This window comes from Copadichromis virginalis, linkage group LG20 (assembly GCF_057382275.1).
Source record: "Copadichromis virginalis isolate Kocher_CV1m ecotype Utaka linkage group LG20, C_Virginalis_male_GT1.1, whole genome shotgun sequence".
NCBI classification, from domain to species: Eukaryota; Metazoa; Chordata; class Actinopteri; order Cichliformes; family Cichlidae; genus Copadichromis; species Copadichromis virginalis.
This window is the reverse complement of record NC_140637.1, coordinates 2,095,233-2,115,048: the sequence shown is the minus strand read 5'-3', so window position 1 is coordinate 2,115,048 and position 19,816 is coordinate 2,095,233. Positions and strand designations below refer to the sequence as shown.

Here is a 19,816-nt window from a genome sequence, read left to right as displayed (position 1 = left end):
ACACATCTGACATAGATTTTCACATAGTTGGGGCTAAAACATGCCGTTAAAGATGCTGTTTTTAAGTAATGCAGCCTTATTAACAAATATTATCAAAAGTTATTTTTCATGGAATGTTAAAATCCAAACAAAACCATTTTTAAAAGAAGATTACCTAAGGTGAAGCCATTCTTTTCAGAGTTCAGCTTTGACGCTTAACCACTGGTTTCGTGGCTTAGCACTGACACACCTTTGATTTTGCACCTACACCTCAGGTCGTGTCAGACATGACAACTGAACATTTCACAAAATAACCTCTGAGCAAGCATATTGTAGACTTTTAGACCTCCGCTCCCCAGATGAAACCACTAGCCGGCAGCTATTCCACAGAAACAGCAATCTAAACTGAACCAGGTGTGCACATGCTGCAGTGGAGAGGTCAAAAAGTGGGAACACATGATCCACTCTTTCTTCTTTCTTTTTTCCTGCTCTTCTTCCATTAATGATTGCTGCCTGGTTGAAAGAAAGAAAGAAAGAAAGAAAGAAAGAAAGAAAGAAAGAAAGAAAGAAAGAAAGAAAGAAAGAAAGAAAGAAAGAAAGAAAGAAAGAAAGAAAGAAAGAAAAACCATCTGCACTAAAATAGACCATTAAACCTTCCAATAACACTTATGTAATGTGTAGCTCAGTGTATGGCAAACAGATTTCAAACCAGGCAACACAAGCACAATGAATTTGTGTGTGTGTGTGTGGGGGGGGGGGGGGGGGTAAAGTGGTGGACAGACAGTACAAAGTAGGGAGACAGAACAAACAGCCTATGCTGTGGAGAGACATCTGTTTGGTCTGCTCTGCACTCTAGAATCTCTCACATCGACTGGACCCCCGTCACGCTGCTCTGCCTGGGTTTATTTCTGGCCAGCAGTTGAGATGAAGGACTCAATGTTTAGACATGAGCTGTTAGGATAAATTGTCCCGTGCGCGTTACAGATCCCGCAAGTAAAGCCCTGTATCACTGCGCCCTCAGAAGTACGACATCCGGGACACATTATATTTCACTAAGATTCTGCAATGAATCAGTGTGCAGTCTGTCCACCTCTATTTCACTTAGTTTTATTACAAATGTGTTTACTGCTAATCAGTGTAATGGACTGGACCGTGAGCACTTGAATGTGTGTTTAACTTATATATTCTGTGAGCCTTGGGAGATGACAGGGTCCTTACAAGGATGGTGGTTGTAATATTGAATTATAAAACCTATTCAAGAACCTGTCAAGAGCCCCTTTATCCTGTGTGGAGTAACATCTATGCCTTCTTTTATATGTTAGATTTGTTATGGAACGCAGCTTTATAAAGTATTTATCGAGCCTTTATAAGCCACTAAAATTACAATCAGTTCAGGAGCCACCTCCAGCAGCAGAGCAGCCCGTGTTGTTGAAAGCTCTCAATTCTAAGGCCCGGCTGAGCCTCGCAGCATTTTAAGTTCTGCCAGAACTGTTCCTTGTGGATCAGTTAATATGAACCTCCACATCTCCTGCTGAAATAAATACTACTGTGGAAACTGTGGGGATTTCATGGCCTCTCTGAACTCTAATCCTTGATGGAAATAGAAAGGACTGAAACTTCATGATCATTTGGCTCACTGTAATATGTGTAAACTTCTACGGTAGACAAATGTGATTTTTTTCCTTACTCTAAGAAAATGAGCCTATTGCAGCTGGGCCCTTTTCACTTGGTTATAAGCCTTGCATTCTATTACCTCAGGCATATAATGCTTCACATTCATATACATGGTAACATTAGATAGTTTATGGCTCTGTATTATGTCAAGACTGGCTAAGGCTGGGAGAATGTTGTGGTCAGCGGTGGGTCAAAGACTGTCAGGGCTCTGAGCTGGCAGAAAGCCAGGCTCAGTACGTGTTTGCCCTGAATGTTAATGGATTAACGCTCACCACACATACAGACAGACTGGGAAACTCAAGATGACTTTTTACGTGAAAGGCCGCCAATAAGTCGCCATCATAAATTCAGGGACACATGCTGTCTGTACGACCACGGCAGTCAGGCATGTTCCCTCCGGGAGGCCAGGGCTGAGGGACTCCGTGATGGAGAATGGGGGAGCAGGTGGGCTCTGTGTTGGCTGACCTTGCCTCTGGAGCCCCGCAAGATATGATCAGAGCATGCCGGCAGCTGTGGCCTTGCTTTAAAGCACCCAAGGTATCATGTAGAGCAGGTACAGCAATGCAGTATTCTACAGCCTACTGTCACATTACCCTTAACCGCTTAAGATTATGTCTTCATACAGTGTTTTAAACTCAGACCCTGCTGATTCAGCACTTTGCACCCCTAGTGAAGCCCATTGTGTTACGCAATTTTTCTCTTAATTGCTTCAAGCGAGTAACTTAGGCTTGTCTAATGTGAATTTCTGCACGGCAAAGAGAGCTGCTGTTGCACTGCTCAAACACTCTGCAGCGACAGCCACAATCTCTATGTGTAATTTAGCAGCAGGGGACAATGAGATAATCTTGCAGGAGAGCCTATACTACCAATTTAAAATCAGTAAAAATGCACAGTTTTTTCTTTTTTTTAGGAGCTCCACTTAAGCTGTGCTGTAAATAAGAACTCAGTTCGAAGCACGTAACTGTTGCCTGCCTTCAGAGGGGGTCATTTTCAATCCACTGATGGGTTCACAGCAGATTTCACTTCAAAGTTTCACATCCATTTTGACAGTAATGCTCTCAATTTTTCCTTATTATTTTGCTATTGCACTGCGAGCAATTAGGCATAATTATGTCAGTGGATGATCTCTAGCAGTTTACTGAAGGAGTGACTTACAAGCAATCATTAGCAGCAGCATGGTTTTTAAAAAGCTGAGAAAAAAAAGTGACACATGCCTGAACCCCCCCCCCCCCCAAAAAAAAATTAAAAAATCTTATTCTATAGTGGATAAAACACTGTGCTGTGGTTTCCTATGATTTTCTGTCTCCAACAACCCAGGCCTCACTTAATGCCTTCAATCTTTTGTGCTCTCTCTTTCTCTCTCTCTTCTCTGCAAATTAATTTATGGTCTGATTACAGGACAAGCCTCCAGATATGAAGGAACACAAATCACTGGTCCTTACCAGATGGCAGAAAAACGGCACAGGATAATTGAAAATCTAGAAGTGGATCAATATTTAGAAGCCCAAGGTTACACGAAGTATGACACTACTATTAACATGGAAATATGATGCATTACATCCACAGGCAAATTGGCTCCTCTTTCTATTTGACGGTGAGTGAGTACTGACTGATAAGCTTCTAAATAACAAAGATGCAACACTAGCTTTAAACTATTAGAAGCTTAGCTGCTGCTGCTGCTTAGACGCGTGCACGCGGCCTCTCGATGCACTGCACCACACCGCTGCGGTCTTACAGTGGTACCTGTGGCCACATGTGCAGCATACTTGCTGGTCGGAGGTATGCGGAGCAGGTCTCCTTTATAACAAGCCGTGTACCCTGAAAGCTCAAAGCCCTGCCATGTCACCGACTACCTCTGGCTTACCCCACCCTTCTCCAGCATTTACCTCTGGCCTGTTAAAAATGATATCAGCTCATGGAGGGCAAGCATTAGCATTTGCATTTTATTGGAGGAACAGAGATTTAGAGCAGAGGATATATCAGCTCTGAGCAGACAGAATTAGTTAACAATGCATTACCTGCCTTTTATGGCAGCTATAACTCTTTCCCCCTGGTGGGGAGAGGAGATGAAGGGAGGAGTGTTGGGGAGGGGATGTGAAGGGGTGGTGGTGGCGGTGAAGGGGAAACACAGCCAGCAGTAGGTTGGTGGTGAGAGCTGTGGAGCAGCAAATGGGTGGGGGGGCATTTAGAAGGAAGAAGCTTTGTCTGTGGTGCTTTACTGCGCATTAAGTGTGATGGGCACCCAAATTAGAGCATCACGCCGCAATCACCTTCACACAGATCAGTGCGCTTCGAGACGACGCCGATGCAGTCGTCGCCGCAGACATTTTTATCTGATTGGATCAAGGAGGCGCAGCTGTGTCTACATGATCACAGCACAAGTAAAGGCCACATCAAATTACACCGGCCTGTGTGATACTTGTGACTCACGACGCTTTTTCTTTTTTCCCACAATTTTTCGTAGTTTTGCTGAGACTGACAGAGGAAGGTGAATCTTTCCTCTTTTTGTGCTCACGTTATCTCCACGAGCGCATGTTTATTTGTTTGTGGCATCCCTGAGCAAGCTGTAACTCTGATGAGGCCCCACTGCTGCAGTCCCTTTCCTCACCACAGCTGCACAGTAGCTCCCCCGACGCTCATTTTGTGCAGTGTGCAGCAAGACAGCCCACCTCTGCTGTGGACAGTACCCTGTGGAACTCATTTGCACTAGAAGTTACTAGCGGGGGGAAGTATGTTTGAAGTGCAGAGAGGCTGCTGCGAATAAATAAATACATTTACACCAGAATATGATTCCCATGGCAAAAAACAGCGTTAAGGGTTTTATAAATTTTATATATTACAAATGTCAAGTTGTACTTCTTTGCAGCGTCAAAAATCTGTGTCCTGAAAAGCCAACACTTTTTAAGCATTTCAAGCTTTGATGGAGCTTTACACTTACATCCTTCTGATCAAATACCCTCTACGCCGCCTTTACTTTGTACTGCATTTGCCACACATAGTCACCAGAGCCTCTTGTTAATGCACAGTGTCTTTCCCAACCAAACCCATACTGGCCTGGGTTTGTGAGCAGACAGCTCCAGGCTCCATAAAACAGCCTGCTGCTCCCTCTCTTTGCCCAGCTTAATGGTCCCAGGGGCTGGATATTTACTAGTGACCTTTGCATTCCATTTGGAGTGTAAAAGCCTTTTTGCAAGGAAAATTCCATCACTTTAGACGTAGCCAAGCAGCACAGTGTGTGTGTGTGTGTGTGTGTGTGTGTGTGTGTGTGTGTGTGTGTGTGTGTGTGTGTGTGTGTGTGTGTGTGTGTGTGCATGTAAAAAAGAGTTGCTATAAAGGGCAGCAAGAAAGAAAAAGATGGTGGTGCGAGAAGAACAAGACTACACCTTCACTGCGGTTTATGACTAATCTTGCAGCTGGTCCGTATAGGAGCGACATTATTCTTACCTTATATTATATACCATATTTTTTTTTTAATAAAAATTAACAACTCGTATTGTAATGCACTTAGTTATTTCATAATTTGTTATGGTTGCCAGATAAAGGGAATTATAATTTGTTCTCACGTGCTTAGAGTCTGGTTTTAGCATAGCTTCAACTCCCTGCTTGTGTTTTTCTTTGAGTTGCAAGCAGAAGAAAAAAAACCCACATATTGCAGCGATGCATATTTGTTTTTATGGCTGCATCATGAAATTGAAGTGGATTGCTTCAGTGGCCTAAGGGTTTAAGGCACCAACCATGAATGAGCCATAATAACTGAAGTTTCTATCTAACCTTTATTGTGTGCTATTCCTTCATCTGTCTTTCTTGAACATTAATATGAGCACCAAAACAAAAATGACTAATTGTATTGGATTTTTGTTTTATGTGTCGTGAGCCACTTTAGATATAGATAAAGTATCTTAATTTAATTTAACAGATGTTTTAATCAGCTCTATGAGTTGGGGAGATATGGATGGCTTCAGCAGAAATGGTAAACACACTGTGAATCCCTGGACCTCAAAAAGCTGCATAAAAATCCATAAACACCCATTTATGACTTGTTCATGTGAGCAACTTTAAGAGTTTGAACTGTGAATGACTTGCATAAAAATACCTTTACTTTTGGATTGCTATTGATTAACAGCACCATCTGCTGGGGAAGAGCAGCCATTGCGCTTTAAACCTTTAACGGATAAAAAGTCGTTTCACTTTGAAAAGAAACAAGCCCATGTAATGATACCCATCATATGTTATCCGGCCAAGATGGTGATTTTCCCTCAGGTAGGAAACTTCCAGATATTAAGTTACAGTTTGCCTCCATAACAGTTCTTACGAATTATATTCAAGAAATTTCTAGTATTATTTTCTGACTTAAATGCTTTGTGAATGGAATATTCAGTCTAAAATGAAACCGACAGCAACTTTAACACTGAAAATGTTTATTAAAGGGTGCTACTGTACACATACTCACAACATTTCATTCACACAAGAAATAGTCTACATTTTAAAAATTCTGCACTGGCAAAAAAATAAAAGAAAATAAAAAATAATAATTCAGGAACCGAATACTTGTTATTAAAGGAATCGACACCAGAAGGATCATCTAAGTTAATATCAAGGGACATAATTTGTGTATGGTACATATGAAAAGGGGAGAGGTGCACAGCCTTCATTCACAATGCCAATTAAAGCTAAAAACATTGATAAAAAAAAAAATTTAAATCAAAAATAAAACAGATTTTATTCGGTAGACACGAAACATTTGGTCCCAAGAGTCCACGCTGGAGCACAACAGATCAAACTGCAAAGCTGACATCCATCTAGTGTATAAAAGCTTGGAGGTGCTTTTCAGGTCCCAGAAAAGAAAGAGAAAAAAAATGTAAGTAAAATAAAAGAAATCTTAATCTAAGAACAAATAGAGTCAACACAAGAGAACCCAGGATGTGACCAATTCAGTTCAAAGCTTGCTTTAATGTTTGAAATTATGGCAATGTCAATAACCATTTAACATAAAAATCAAAAGATGACTAACAACAACTATTAAAACCACAGGGTTGTCATAGGGATTGGTCACACATTCAAGGTTTACATCTTTTGGCCACAAGGTGGCAGACCCTAATGACAGGCACAACCCTGGCTTCATTTCACTTGGATACATAGAAGATTGTCAGACTTGAACACACAAAAACCCCAAAACAAACAAACAAAACAAAAACGCTTATTTAAAAGGGAAAAAAAAAAATGTGCATAATTGGTTTTACTGTCCTTTGGGTTAGCTGTTGATGTGGTAATGTATATTTGTATAGACCGGTATATTTGAACGTGAAAATAAAACTTTGTTATTTAAAAAAAAAAAAAACCCACCCACACACAAGACAAAAAACAACCCACCACTACATTATGAATTACATTATGAAAAAACTGAGTAAATCCATCCTGGCAGGCTTTACAGCAAGACAAATGAGAAACCTATGATATCGAAGTTTTTCCTTTTAAAAGGAAGCGATTATGCAGTCAGGAAAGTGCGGCGGCGGCTTCCTGACTTTAAAAAATAAAAAATGTTTCCATCTTTGTGGTGTCAGCTGGGTTCTTAAAAAGAAGAGGTACACTGTTTATAGCAAATTAAAAGTTGTGAACCCACAATGGAACACACTCTGGGTTAACACAGCCTTTACCAACTCTGATTTTCAACACTAACATAATCGTATCCTGTAAGCACTAAAACAATGTGTTAAATTTTTTTTTTTTTTTTTGAAGAAAGTAAAGAATACAAAGACAGAATAGTATAAACTCTCCCCAGTAGCATATCACCCATGTCAACTACAGCTTCTCCTCCTGAATGATGGATCCTTTTTAGTAGTCTGGGCCCGTGTGCTCCAATGAGGCTTGGATGGAGATAACACAGTGTCCAAAATTTGTGTGTGTCATTGCTGGACATGGTAAAAATTGAAGGTTGGGAGTTTAGGATGTGAAAAATGTCCGACTCAAGGTTGTCCCTGCAGTGAAGAGGTCCCGTTTCCTCCTGAGGCGATACACTCACGCACTGACTGCATCCTTCTCCTTCTTGTCACTGTCTTCATGCCAGGTGAGACGTTCCTCATAGAAGGCTATGACAATCTGTGGGCACTTATGATTGGCCTCCTTTGCGAGCACGAGATCAGCCTCATCAGAGTCTTTCCTGGAAAGAGAAAGTTTAAAATTACCGCTTGGGTTTGTGTCTTTGCACAACCAAGATATAATATCTCCGTTTTCAAAACACTTGCAACATGCAAATTTTGTCCAACTAGTTAAAATGTTGCATAAGATTTCACACATTACATTAATTACATGGAGTGCATTTAAATTCCATCTGCTGCAAGTGATTTTTAAAATAACTTACAAGAAATTAAAAGAAAAAGAAATTTGAACTGTACAGCTTTCTGTGATAAATTAAACTACTATTAAACTACTACAACTATTATCTGACATTAACCCTTAAACGGGGCTTGACCAAGGATGAACAACAGTGTACTACCCTTATCCCTCAAGATAATATGCAATTACATACCATAGGCCAGCTAAGCTATAAATGCTGCTAAAGGCAATTTACAAATAGAAATATCAGAGTGTAAGAAGAATTATGTCAGTACAGCCTGCATACAGCAGAAGAACTGCCTGCATCTGAATGGTTGTGCATATAAGAAGATTTCTAACACTAGGTGCATTTATTGATCGATTTCACACAAAAACTAAAGGCAAAATTAAATCAAGACTTTCAGAACCTACCACTTCATAAGAAACATGAGGTCTCCACACGAGTCTGTTGCTCCAATGATCTTCTCCGGCTCAAGTCCTCTCTCAAAGCCGCGTGCGACTAGAATGTCATCCTGAAAGACCCCGAACAAAATTACTTTAGAAATCTGGATTTTGTATTAAACTCTTGAATTTACACCAGCTGTCTTTAAATGTAAACAGTCTCAGTTTCCACACACCTTAGATAAATGTGTTGTGCTAACTTAATGTCAAGTGAAAAAGGAAGCCAAATGCAGCACATTTCAAGTTCTAGACATCCTGCTTCTGCAGCCAAAAATAGTTCTTACCTCTTTTTTCTTCTTGGGCTTACTTCCACCTTCCTCGTCATCATCCGAGCTCCTCTTCTTTGAGCTGCTAGAATCTTTGGAGCGTCCAGAGGCGGCCGTGTTTGATTTGCTGGCCCCACTGCTGGGTGTGGAGGTCCCGCCACTGCTTTTCTTGTAGGTCTTCATGAATTCTGAAATAAGCTCAGGGCAATCCAAATTTTTCTCTGGTTCCCATGTGTTGTGCTTGCTGAGAAAGAGCAGAGAACAGAAAAATCAGTGCAGCCTTAATGCACCAGTTTGGATTGGAAACTGCAAGATATGCTAAAAAATTTGATATCTTGCAATGTTTAAAACACTATAATCTAATGTTCCTTTCATGGTCATTACTGTGCTTTAGATGACAGCATCTGTGTCTAAGAGAGCTGTTCTGTTGTGCACTGGGTGCATCTTGGACCCGAGTGTTAGAATAGCAATCTCCAATAACCTACCTACTCCAAAATGTGACCAACTGTTTACAACATTTAATTTTAATAGAGATTCAAAAGATTTTTGACTATGGGAGCTATGACCGTTGTTAGTACATTTATTTAATTACTTACTCCGAGTATCCCTTCCACTTTAGGAAGAACTCAACCCTTCCTTTCACCACCCTCCTGTCCAGCACTTTTTCCACAACATATTCTTCCTCATCAGAGGATGAAGACTCTTCTCCGCGAGACTTTTTGCCCATGGTAAAGTTTGGTGCTTAACACAACGCGGTTGCAGGTGACACTTCCCTGTTTAGAAAGAACGGAAAAGCTCGCGTTAAAGATATTTGAGTTTTGATCGCTCTCCCACTAGCTCTAGTTAATAAAAAAAAACCGCACCAATTTTTAAAAAGAATAATGGCTACACAGCCACATCACTCCAATCGCAAAGCAGCTACAAATTACAGATCGGTAACACTTTAACATTAGCTAATTAGCCACAGCTAGCAAGATTGTTATCATATTTCAACGAGAGGCTTAATATCGTTATAGTTTGTTTAATTGCAACATGCAACGTTAAAAAGACCAACTAAACAGTGCAGCTAAATATCCAGATCGCAATCTACTCGCTAAATCGGTGAAAAGTCGGTCACTGTTACTACAAAAACGTACAAATAGCAAGGACGACGGCTACTAGCTGAATGGCGCTAGCAGCAAAGCAAATGAAAACTTGCTACAGCAGGTAGCCTGCAAGCAACCGCTAAATCGAGCTAAACTACTATGCTATCAAACCATGCGCCCATATCTACAGTGGCATGAAACTGCAAAAAATAGTGTCTTACTCTTCTGGAGGTCCCAACCGTCGATCTGTACCCGTCAAACCCTGTCTTTGTGGAGGAGCGGCGAGGCCAACCTTTCAGCTACTTTAGCAGCTAGCACAACACACACACATACACACAAAGGTGCTGTGCGCAAAAAAGCGCGCGTTAAAGCGCACAATAACTGACCCGCCCCTCAGTCAGCTGATGATCTTCATATAAAGTGGTTGAATGTGCTTCTATCGTGTTTTTAAGTTTATTCTGTAACAATTTGGATTTTTTTTTTATCTTAATACGTGTGCACTCTGTATAGAAAATATTTTTCTTTGATAAGAAGGTGTGTATGTTAATGTGGGAGGTAGGGCTATTGCTGTACAAGGCTGCTGTGCTTCCGCCCACAAATCAAAAAAGGAATCATTTACGGTTCGTATGATGTTTAATCTAAAAAACTGACCATCTTCCTTGTGTTTTCCAGGAACATAACTTAGCGAGCTGTGCCCACTGTATGCTTACTGACTTAAAGCCGTTATACACGACAGACTCGATACCTTCTTCAAATTTTCCTTTTCACATACAACAACCGTAATCCATTTTTTCATTGTCATCATTGTACACCAGGTGATTGGATGTTGGTAATGATTGATTCTATATGGCCCAATCAAAATTGAATCACTGCGGACGACAAACTGCAGCGGGAATAGCTGCCCAATTGCCGTGCGACAGGGGCGGTACCGTTGCTATTTATTGTACTGTTGAATAGCAGGCTACGCTCGTCTGACGCAGATCTCGGCTCTTCGCAAGTTACACAACACGTCTTCAAGGCTAAATCTGCAACATGTCGAGAGAGAGTGTGAGTACTGGGCTCGGGACTACTGCTCTGTTATTGCATGCGTTGTTTTATGTTAGAGAAGGTAGGAAATATGAAGTTGCGGCATGCTTTTGATTCGTAGTACAGTCTCCGGTTTGGGTCGTAGCTGTATTGAAACGCCGCCATTTTATAGCAGCCAGGCCTCGTGGCCTTTTGTTCCTGCGGGTGAGCTGCAGTGGAAATTTAGGACTTTGAATCAACATTTACGATGGGAAATCACGCTTAAATGCAACACTCATTTAAATCACGGCTTACTCTGACAAATAAGTACTTAAAATATTTGCCCTATTCGCTGGTCTTTCAGCGGCTTTGCTAACGTTAATGGCGGCGGTGTGTCCCTCCTCCACACGCCCTGAATATAAATAAGGGGAGCAGGGAAGGATGTATGTAGACGGTGAACAGCATTAATTAATACTACTATCACATTAAAGTTATGGTTGTATTACATTAAAGCCGACATTGGAGAAGCTAATCAGATGTTATTGCATTGCTTTGTCTATTGTATAGGTCCCACGTGAGCCAGAGCAGCTCCGCAAGCTGTTCATCGGAGGCTTGAGCTTCGAGACGACAGACGAAAGCCTGCGTGCTCATTTTGAGCAATGGGGGACTCTTACAGACTGCGTGGTACGTCGGGTTTCATTAAAGATGTGGTCATGGTTTTGCAATAATGTAGAGCACGTTGGTTACTGGCTAATCCAAAAGCATTTGTCTTTCAGGTCATGAGGGACCCCAACAGCAAGAGATCCAGGGGTTTTGGCTTTGTAACATATTCATCAGTGCAGGAAGTTGATGCTGCCATGTCAGCCCGTCCCCATAAGGTCGATGGAAGAGTGGTAGAACCGAAACGAGCTGTTTCCAGGGAGGTGTGTAACAACTGGATGAGGTGCAATTGTTCTTGCATTCAAAAGGCGCATAACAATAACAAATGTCTTTGATTCCAGGACTCAAACCGACCAGGAGCCCACATAACTGTGAAAAAGATCTTTGTTGGAGGCATCAAAGAAGACACAGAGGAGTCACACCTGAGGGATTATTTCCAGCAGTTTGGCAAAATAGAGGTCATTGATATCATGACTGACCGCAACACTGGGAAGAAGAGGGGCTTTGCCTTTGTTACGTTTGACGACCACGATTCAGTTGATCGGATTGTCAGTAAGTGCAGAAGTTGACTTTTTTCCCCCAGACTGTTTTGTCAGACTTTTGATTGTTGGCTAGCTTGTTTACAAAAAATTCTCTCCACAGTCCAGAAATACCACACTATCAACTCTCACAACTGTGAGGTGAGGAAGGCCCTCACAAAGCAGGAAATGCAGAGTGCAGGAATGGGTATGGGAATGAGAGGAGGTCGCAACACTGGTGGCAGGCCCTATGATTACGACCGGGGCTTCAATCAAGGTACGGCTTATTTTGTTGATAGTGGAGTGATTGTTATACTGTGCGATAGCAAACCATATGATTATCTTATTTAGGTGGCAGGGGGCGATATGGAGATGGTCCTTACAATTGCAACGGGGGTGATGGTGGTGAGCATGGTTTTGTCGTGTCTTCCTATTTTCTTTGCATTTCTTAAATTCCACAGTGTATTTTAAGGCTGTCTTATATTTTTAGGCTATGGAGGTGGACCTGGTGGTCCTGGTGGCTATAATGGAGGTAACCGTGGTTACAATCAGGGCTACAACCAGGGTGGTGGATATGGAGGAAACGGTTATGACAGCAATGGTTATGGTAAGATAATGCCATTACACTGCCTTTTACTAGAATTGTAACTTGCTTGAGGTTGACCAATCCTACAAACTCTGTAATCACAGGCAATTGTGGTGGTGGTGGAGGCGGCGGTGGCGGCAATAACTACAACAACATGGGCCACTACGACCCCCAGGCCTCTAACTTTGGCCCCATGAAGGGCAACTTTGGTGGTGGCGGCGGCGGCGGCAGGAACTTTGGTATGAGTTCCCAGACTTCACAAGTAGATGCTTTTATGTATGCTGACCTCTTGTTTTGACTTTGTTTTTTTTTTTTTGCTTCCAGGTGGATACGGAGGCTCAAACAACAGCGGCTATGGTGGACGTCCAGGACGATTTTAAAATGACAAAGTGGTAAGAGCTTGAGAGCATGCCTTAAGAGTCTCTCTTTTTTTTTAATGTAAAACAACAGCTTGTGGTGAGCAGGGAATCATTGAGTGCAGATAACCTTTAAACAAATTCACTCTGGATGTCAGGTCACAAAGTCAGTGCACAGTTAACAATGTTGTTCCGTATTGTTCAACAGGACTGAGTACTTAGGAGAGGAGAGCAAGGAGAGGAGAGCAAGCGAAGTGACAGGGCAACTGCAGGTTTACCTCCTAAATCTGCTCAGCCTATGAGTTGTGGCAGGTTACAGCTGCTGCAAGAAGAGATGTACAGTAGATAAATCATGGAGGGCCTTCATTTAAACATTTTGTCTTATGTTTTTCTTTTTTCGTCAATTGTGTTAATGGAAAGCAAGCATTCCAATGAGGTTTTGTGTAGATCTTCAAGTCTGGTTTTTATTTGTAACTGCATCAAATCAAGCTGAAATAAACACCTTTCAGTTTTTTTAACAGTCTCGTTAGCCTTTTCAGTGGTTTTGGGAAAGGGAGGGTTTACTATTAGGTGAAAATGGGTTCAGCCATATACATCACAAGGTGGCCGGGGAAAGTCAATATCAGTGTCTCCTACATGCTGGCTCAGGTCAGTGCATATGCAATACTGGTTAAAGGGCGGGCAAAGAAATGGTGCGCAAATGCCATCATCAGAAAAAGCCCATCACTTTGGTACAAGCTCTGCCCTGATTTCTGCAAAGATCACCTGGAGAATGCTAGCTTACATGCAAAGTCTATGAGGCTAGCCATGGAAGCAAGCTGAGGGAGAGAAGTAGCAAAACCATCGCCAGGATCATTGAAGCAGGGGAGAGTGAGAACAGAGGCCTGAGTCTAGCAGGCAGCAGCTACCAAAAGGCTTAAGTGCTGTTTGTAGGTAAGACCAGACTTCTCAACTACTGATGGTATATCTTGCATTTTGTCATGTAGCTGGTAGTGAGATATGTAGCCCAGTAATAATTTAATCAAGTTTTATGACCATTCTACTATTTGACTTAATTTGGCCTCCAATTGTGCATTGAGGCCCAAACATATTGCATGCTATGAAATGAGCAAATATTTTGTATTTTTGGGGTATTGTTTTACTTACAGTATTTCTATTTTGTAGGTAGGTAAGGTAACGAGACATGGACCCCAAAACCTGGCCTCATTTCTGTGACAATGGTTTTTGCCAGGTACTAACATTACTACTTCTAGACACATCTATTTTTTTTTTTTTTTTTTTTTTTTTAAATAATACATTTGAATTAATGTAGTTTTCTCTTCTCCCCACAGGTTGGCTGAAAATTCATGCTGGTGCTCAAAATATTTTAAGAAGGCTGCTGTGCAGATTTTATTTTTTTAACCTTTTTTTTAATAAAGTGTTTGTATAAAAACAAATCTCTGGTTTCATTCATTAAAAGAACATGAACAGTGTCCATTAATACATTTATGTGAAGCTTAACGTCATTCTTATGTCAACTTCCTGTGTGACTCGGTCAAAGTCGGTACAATCGGGTCGAATGTTCTCCAGAGTAAGGAAACTACCCAATTCTTCAGCATGGCTCTCTCTTCTGCATTGTGTGAGGTACCAGATAAATTTTACCATCTGGTGTCTGCTGTAAAGAATATTCATCTATCGAGTATGGTTGTCCATCTTCATCTCGCAAATGAGAAAATACTTGGGTGTAAAGATCTGTAAGACGACATTTAACGAATGCCAAGCTGCGCTGGAACTCGAGCCTTTCTTGTGCCAGGTGTTCCCTTTGGGCCTGGAGCTGATTCAGTTCTCTTTCAAGGTGAATTATGCTTTCGAGCTTCCTCTTCCTGCAGTTCTGAGCTGCGACCTTGTTCTTCCCCCTTCGTCTAATGTCCCTGACCAGTGCTAGTTGAGCATCTGTCAGAGTATACTGTGTCAGGAGCTCATTGAAGTCATCGACAGGTAGATTGATAATCTTATCCATGGGGAAGGGGATCTTCAAAGCTAAGGCCCGCCGCTCATCTCTGCTCAGGGGAGGGGTAGAGATGCTTCCTTGGGGTTTTATGTACATGTTAAGGTGTGAGCTTCCTCTGCTGGACATTGCAGAATCATTGTATAGGTCACTCAAGGCTGCAGCTGAACCCTGGTGTTTCATTGATCGAGGAGTTGGAGTACTCGGCTGTGGCTGAGATAAAATGGGTTGGGCTGAAAAATAAGATGGATGTGCACCTGAGTGTAAATATGAGTGAGTATGATTCTGGTAATCCGCTGAGTAATGGAGGTGGGATCTTCTTGTGTGCTCAGTCATGCTGTCTGGTTCGCCATCACTATATGCCATTCCTATGTCTACGCTTTGGTAACCTGGTGCGCCACCAACAGGATTATCTGGAGAGGCCAAAGGTGGACTGGAACCCAGTGACAGACCAGAGTCGGACTCCAGGTCATCACCGGAGCGAGTGTGTGCATTTTGTCCATGTACAGTCCACTGCATGTGCCCACGTAGTCCCTGAGTGAGACACGCATTGGTTCTCCTGTGCCCTTGATTGACACCTGACATATTTGTTTGCTCCCTAAGGGGCACAAAAGATTGCTGTGGGTGAGAGGAGATCGGGAGTATTCTCTGATTGAGCTGAGGTTCAGAGTTTCCATACATTGTTTCTGTGGAGGTGCCTAGACGATGACAGGTAGGCACCTCTTCGGAATAAAATCCATTGTAAGCCTCAGCGGTTCTCAGCTCACAAGCAGCAGGGGGCTCCGAGTGGGGCTGAGCCATCCCATACTCTCCCACAGAAGCCATGGGCTCCATGGTTTGGTACTGTGTTGTCTCATAGGAGTTTTCAGTAGGGACTTCGAACTCCTGTAAGACAAACACCCACTCATGACTGACAGGTTCAAAGATATGTCACACTCACAACAGTGAAATGACTAAAACCAATTAAATTTAAATAAGACCCCATGAGACAATCATTGTCTGTTTTTTTAAAGTTTATCTGGTTTGCTATACAAGAAAGTTTGCCCCCACTTCAACCTACCACCCATAGAATATGAAGGGCTCTTAAAGATGTGATCAGGTTCCACCTGGAAACAGAACGGCTATTGTGCAGTACAGGCGGCCACTAGCAATACACAGCATGCCCCCTTTCACAATCCTCCTATCCTGCCATCACTCAAATAGACCATTGTTGCCCATCTCACCTGGATGTATATTAGTTTTTCAACAAGTGTCACATGAAATTTGTTCAAACAAAGATATTCTGTCATCTATGAATCACATTAGTCCTACTTTCAACTAGACACAGAGAATAACGTCCGTGTGTTACAATGAGAAAAGATGCACACTTGTTCCTGTAGTGAGAGGGTTATTATTTATTTTCTTAACCCACGGAGTTGCAGTGGGATCCTTATATTGCTTGCTATGCCACTGACTACAACACAGCCTCAACAAAATATATTTTCCTTCCTCAGAGCTAAACAGCTGGCAGAGGATTTTTTTCATTGAAGCAGCACTTTCTCCAAATATACCTTTGGCGACTGTGGCCAACGAGCTCAATTTGAATTCATCTTTCCACAGCACTTGTTTTAAGAACAACTCTGGCTTTTCCAGATGTTGCTCTGTACATTATAGACACTGAGTTGAGACATTGTGATGAGGTTGCAGGTAATGCTTCCTTCCTGATGACTCTGCCAAGGCCCTTTTTTAAACACTGTAAGTGTAATGCTGCACCACCACTCCTGCAACAGCTAAGCTTGCACCCTCTTCAGAGTCATACGGGAATTTTGTACTCAATAGAAGAGGCGTTCTAGCGGAAAGTTTTCACTTTCTTTTTTATTGCTCTACCTTTCACAGCTACTGTAAATCCCTAAACACAGCTGTGGGCTTGACTTCCTCTGACATCTTTGTAGCTATCTGCTTGTAGACACTTAATAGCCCATACTGTTAAAGGTTACAGCTTGAGCTTGTATCAGCTACAGCTTAACAAATAAGTGAACCTGACTGTTCAGCTATTTTGGTCTTTTCTTGAGTTCAGATATCTCATCAGGTTCTTTTGACTTTAAACAACCAATTAATAAGAGAAGATAATCAAAGCAAAATAATGTGAGAGTTTCTGTTATATCATGTTCTCATTTATTTATTTATTCAGTGACTGATTTATTAAAATTAAACCCGAAACTCTATGATAATGTAACATAAAGAGTTGTGATGATGAAATCTACATCCGCAATGGGTAAAGTAAAATTTAGCATTGTTTTTTGCAGTGCTCCCAGTGTATTTGGTGCTATAGTTACCTGCAGCTCTGTGATGGCCATCAGCTCCTGCCAAGCCACATCCATCTCTGTGTCTTGAGGAGCTCCATGAGATCTCACTCCAGGGAAATTAGTTGGCATGGGCACTCCCCCACACAACTTGCCTGATGTGGCTGCTACCTTTTAGAAAAATAAGAATTTCTGATTTGTTTTGTGGATTTAAAAAAAATTATATTTATATGGACCTATCTATTTTACATGTTGAGGTTTGTGTTTTCATGCCTTGTAGACAGACCTACCTCACAGGGTCTCCTCAGAGGGAGAACATAGTTGGCTGTGGAACACATTCAGGAGACGCTTTTGTTGCAAAAATTCAACCTGGCAGAGAAAGACAAGAGCATGTCATGAAAGAAATATTACACTGAAAAAGAAGGAAATTCAGAAAAAATTACAAACAACGCATTTACTCCATTGACTCGTGTGTACAGGCGAACCGTTTAGTCACACCACTCCTTCAAACACAAATTCCTGATGAGTCTTTAGCACATTACACATATGTGCTAAACAGACGACTGTTGGGGTGTTGTAAAGGTTCTGTTGGGCTACATAAAAGGTTCAGTTCAGTTGAGATGACTCCTCCCATCAGCTGTCTCAGGGTGCAGCTATGCCTACTGCTGATAAGACAATCTGCGGGAAAACAGCGTGCTCTATAAGAGTAACGGGGGCCTGGTGGCAGCTTTGGAAATGTTGGTGCAGGGCTAACATGCTTCCAGTAATGGTTCTCTCAACTCTTTTAATTAGGATAGACAGCATTGTGGTCATTTTTTATGTTTCATAGCTGTTTGCTCAGTCATTCAAAACCCAGTTAGGGTTCTGAATGGGACATCACTTCTGTTAGACCACTATAGTCTCTATCTGTTGACTGAGACTTTTTATATAACAATCTATATCTGTGCTGACCCTGTTTAAAACACAAATACTGAAATTATAGTGGGAATATTCCTTGACATTGTGGTTGATGACTTAAGGCTTTTTTTGTGGGTGAAAATTATGATAATCATCTTATTTCATCCATGCGGTTGAAAGGTCATTTTTATGAATAAAAATAAGTATTTTTGAGCAAGCAGCAGTTTTTTCATCAATTAAAGAATGACATGAGATCCATTTGTCATCCTCACATCCTTATAGAAAGTGGTCAGGAAATTATACTACTAATTAAAATTAAATAATTTAAAATGAAAAAAGTTAGGCTGTGTCTGAGGTTCCGCAGATCACAGTTTATTTCTTTTAGATATAGCCTTCAAAGGATCTGCAATTCCCTGCATTAAATAATTTTACTTAGATAGTCCAAATGTGATATAATCTCATAGTTTTCTTCATCTGCTGGACTTTTCTTCATTTTCCTTTTTTTATTTGAATGAAACATCTAATATAATGTTTCTGACCTTCAAAATCAAACCACATGCATTTAACATGCAAAAAAAAAAAAAATGTTTGGAGAGTCTGAGTAAGTCTGTTTGCAATTGCGTAAATGTCCTGCAACATGGAATTATAAGTATCGTATTCTGCTTTATCCAGTCCTCTGTTGGTGGTGAGTTGCTTAAGGCTCCTTCATGTACAGAAGGAGTTTAAATTCAAGATTAAGAACTAAATGAAAAGCAAAAATATTATCTAAAATGTCAAAAACATAAAATCTAATAAAGAAAAACCTTTATTTTACTGTAAATGTATTCTTTATTGCTTCAATGAATGTTAGTTTTACCATTAATGCAATACACTCATAGCACTTTTTTATGTTAGGCTTTTTATAAATCGCAAAAAATATAAGTAGGAAAATTATAGCCTCCAAACGTCGCTTTGAAAAAGCTTTAAAAAAGCAAAGTCTAAAAAATCAACAAAAGGAAGATATGAATGAACTTACCTGAGCAACATTCTCTGCGACTTCAGCTGGTGATGAGTTTAAAAAAATCAGATGTGAAGAAGAATCCTGGAATTACAGGCAAGAAAAGTACTGAGTGCTGCTGTCGCGGCGTTACTCACTTTTAACAGATCACAAGAAGTAAAACACATGAGGCCTCCCGCTCTATCTCTTATTCAACTGTGAGTCTCTCTTTCTGTTCAGCTACACATACAGCCACCGGCATAAATGGGATGGCTCAGTGCAGACAAACGCAATCTTCCTGTAAAGCACCCACACCACAATTTTTTGCACTCTTGTATCCTTAATAGCACACTTGCACCCCAACCTCCAAATTTCCCTTTTGCCCACATGACAAACCACAAACCAACAGTCTGGCACATAACACGGCAATCATTCTGTCAGTCCACAGTGGAGTAGGTAGATGTTTACAAATATATATCTAAACAATGTAAGCAATTCTGATTCTAATTGTGTAATGACAATACACATAAAAGGATCCGATTAAACAACTAAATGTGAGAGAAAAACTAGCCGTATGATTATCTCTGTCCCGGCCAAACCGTACAAGAACAATGTCCTTTCAAATCCTCCCAAAGGAAAGGTATGAGGAGTGTGATGTGGAGCACCTGGAGTCAGAGCCGGCATTGCAGTGAGGGCCCTGTTAAAGCAGGGGTGGGCTTGAAGGCAGGATTGAGACTTAGTTTAGCAGAGATGGAATGCACACCCTCCAAC

General features: G+C 41.2%; 3 protein-coding genes across 6 annotated transcripts; 1 reads left to right on the top strand and 2 right to left on the bottom strand.

The window, feature by feature from the left end:
* Window positions 1–5,855: 5,855 nt before the first annotated feature.
* On the top strand, window positions 5,856–14,383 carry hnrnpa1b (heterogeneous nuclear ribonucleoprotein A1b). Of its 3 annotated transcripts, XR_014917047.1 has the most exons (11): window positions 5,856–5,913; window positions 11,351–11,467; window positions 11,560–11,706; window positions 11,785–11,995; window positions 12,086–12,238; window positions 12,313–12,366; window positions 12,452–12,568; window positions 12,652–12,786; window positions 12,872–12,939; window positions 14,068–14,134; window positions 14,235–14,383. XR_014917047.1 is itself a non-coding variant. In XM_085442878.1 (10 exons), exons 1-9 carry the CDS (start codon window positions 5,866–5,868, stop codon window positions 12,925–12,927), a joined length of 1,038 nt encoding a protein of 345 aa, XP_085299004.1. In that variant the 5' UTR covers window positions 5,856–5,865; the 3' UTR covers window positions 12,928–12,939; window positions 13,112–13,421. The 3 variants fall into 3 exon arrangements, 2 of the variants coding, with proteins under 2 accessions (XP_085299004.1, XP_085299006.1); XM_085442878.1 differs by lacking the exons at window positions 14,068–14,134; window positions 14,235–14,383 and adding an exon at window positions 13,112–13,421; XM_085442880.1 differs by lacking the exons at window positions 5,856–5,913; window positions 14,068–14,134; window positions 14,235–14,383 and adding exons at window positions 10,715–10,825; window positions 13,112–13,421.
* cbx5 (chromobox homolog 5 (HP1 alpha homolog, Drosophila)) lies at window positions 6,584–10,287 on the bottom strand. Its single transcript, XM_085442881.1, has 5 exons — window positions 10,000–10,287; window positions 9,290–9,466; window positions 8,712–8,937; window positions 8,398–8,498; window positions 6,584–7,810 (listed from the first exon to the last, which is right to left on the bottom strand). Exons 2-5 carry the CDS (start codon window positions 9,418–9,420, stop codon window positions 7,669–7,671), a joined length of 600 nt encoding a protein of 199 aa, XP_085299007.1. The 5' UTR covers window positions 9,421–9,466; window positions 10,000–10,287; the 3' UTR covers window positions 6,584–7,668.
* Window positions 13,446–19,261, bottom strand: nfe2 (nuclear factor, erythroid 2). Of its 2 annotated transcripts, none has more exons than XM_085442876.1 (4): window positions 19,085–19,261; window positions 17,463–17,541; window positions 17,206–17,343; window positions 13,446–15,775 (listed from the first exon to the last, which is right to left on the bottom strand). In XM_085442876.1, the coding sequence occupies exons 2-4, from the start codon at window positions 17,508–17,510 to the stop codon at window positions 14,495–14,497; spliced, it is 1,467 nt and encodes a 488-aa protein (XP_085299002.1). In that variant the 5' UTR covers window positions 17,511–17,541; window positions 19,085–19,261; the 3' UTR covers window positions 13,446–14,494. The 2 variants fall into 2 exon arrangements, with proteins under 2 accessions (XP_085299002.1, XP_085299003.1); XM_085442877.1 differs by lacking the exon at window positions 19,085–19,261 and adding an exon at window positions 17,631–17,735.
* Window positions 19,262–19,816: the final 555 nt, after the last annotated feature.

Bases quoted from the DNA above. Each gene is read 5' to 3' on its own strand.
- hnrnpa1b (XM_085442878.1), top strand. From the start codon at position 5,866: ATGATACCCATCATATGTTATCCGGCCAAGATGGTGATTTTCCCTCAG. The intron at 5,914-11,350 runs GTAGGAAACTTC...TCTATTGTATAG, and splicing joins AGATGGTGATTTTCCCTCAG to GTCCCACGTGAGCCAGAGCA. The intron at 12,569-12,651 runs GTAAGATAATGC...CTGTAATCACAG, and splicing joins TTATGACAGCAATGGTTATG to GCAATTGTGGTGGTGGTGGA.
- cbx5 (XM_085442881.1), bottom strand. From the start codon at position 9,420: ATGGGCAAAAAGTCTCGCGGAGAAGAGTCTTCATCCTCTGATGAGGAA. The intron at 8,938-9,289 runs GTAAGTAATTAA...GCTCTTTCTCAG, and splicing joins AAGTGGAAGGGATACTCGGA to CAAGCACAACACATGGGAAC. The intron at 7,811-8,397 runs GTAGGTTCTGAA...TTCTCTTTCCAG, and splicing joins CTCATGTTTCTTATGAAGTG to GAAAGACTCTGATGAGGCTG.
- nfe2 (XM_085442876.1), bottom strand. From the start codon at position 17,510: ATGTGTTCCACAGCCAACTATGTTCTCCCTCTGAGGAGACCCTGTGAG. The intron at 17,344-17,462 runs GTAGGTCTGTCT...TTTTTCTAAAAG, and splicing joins CTCTGAGGAGACCCTGTGAG to GTAGCAGCCACATCAGGCAA. The intron at 15,776-17,205 runs GTAACTATAGCA...TTTGTCTTACAG, and splicing joins TGGCCATCACAGAGCTGCAG to GAGTTCGAAGTCCCTACTGA.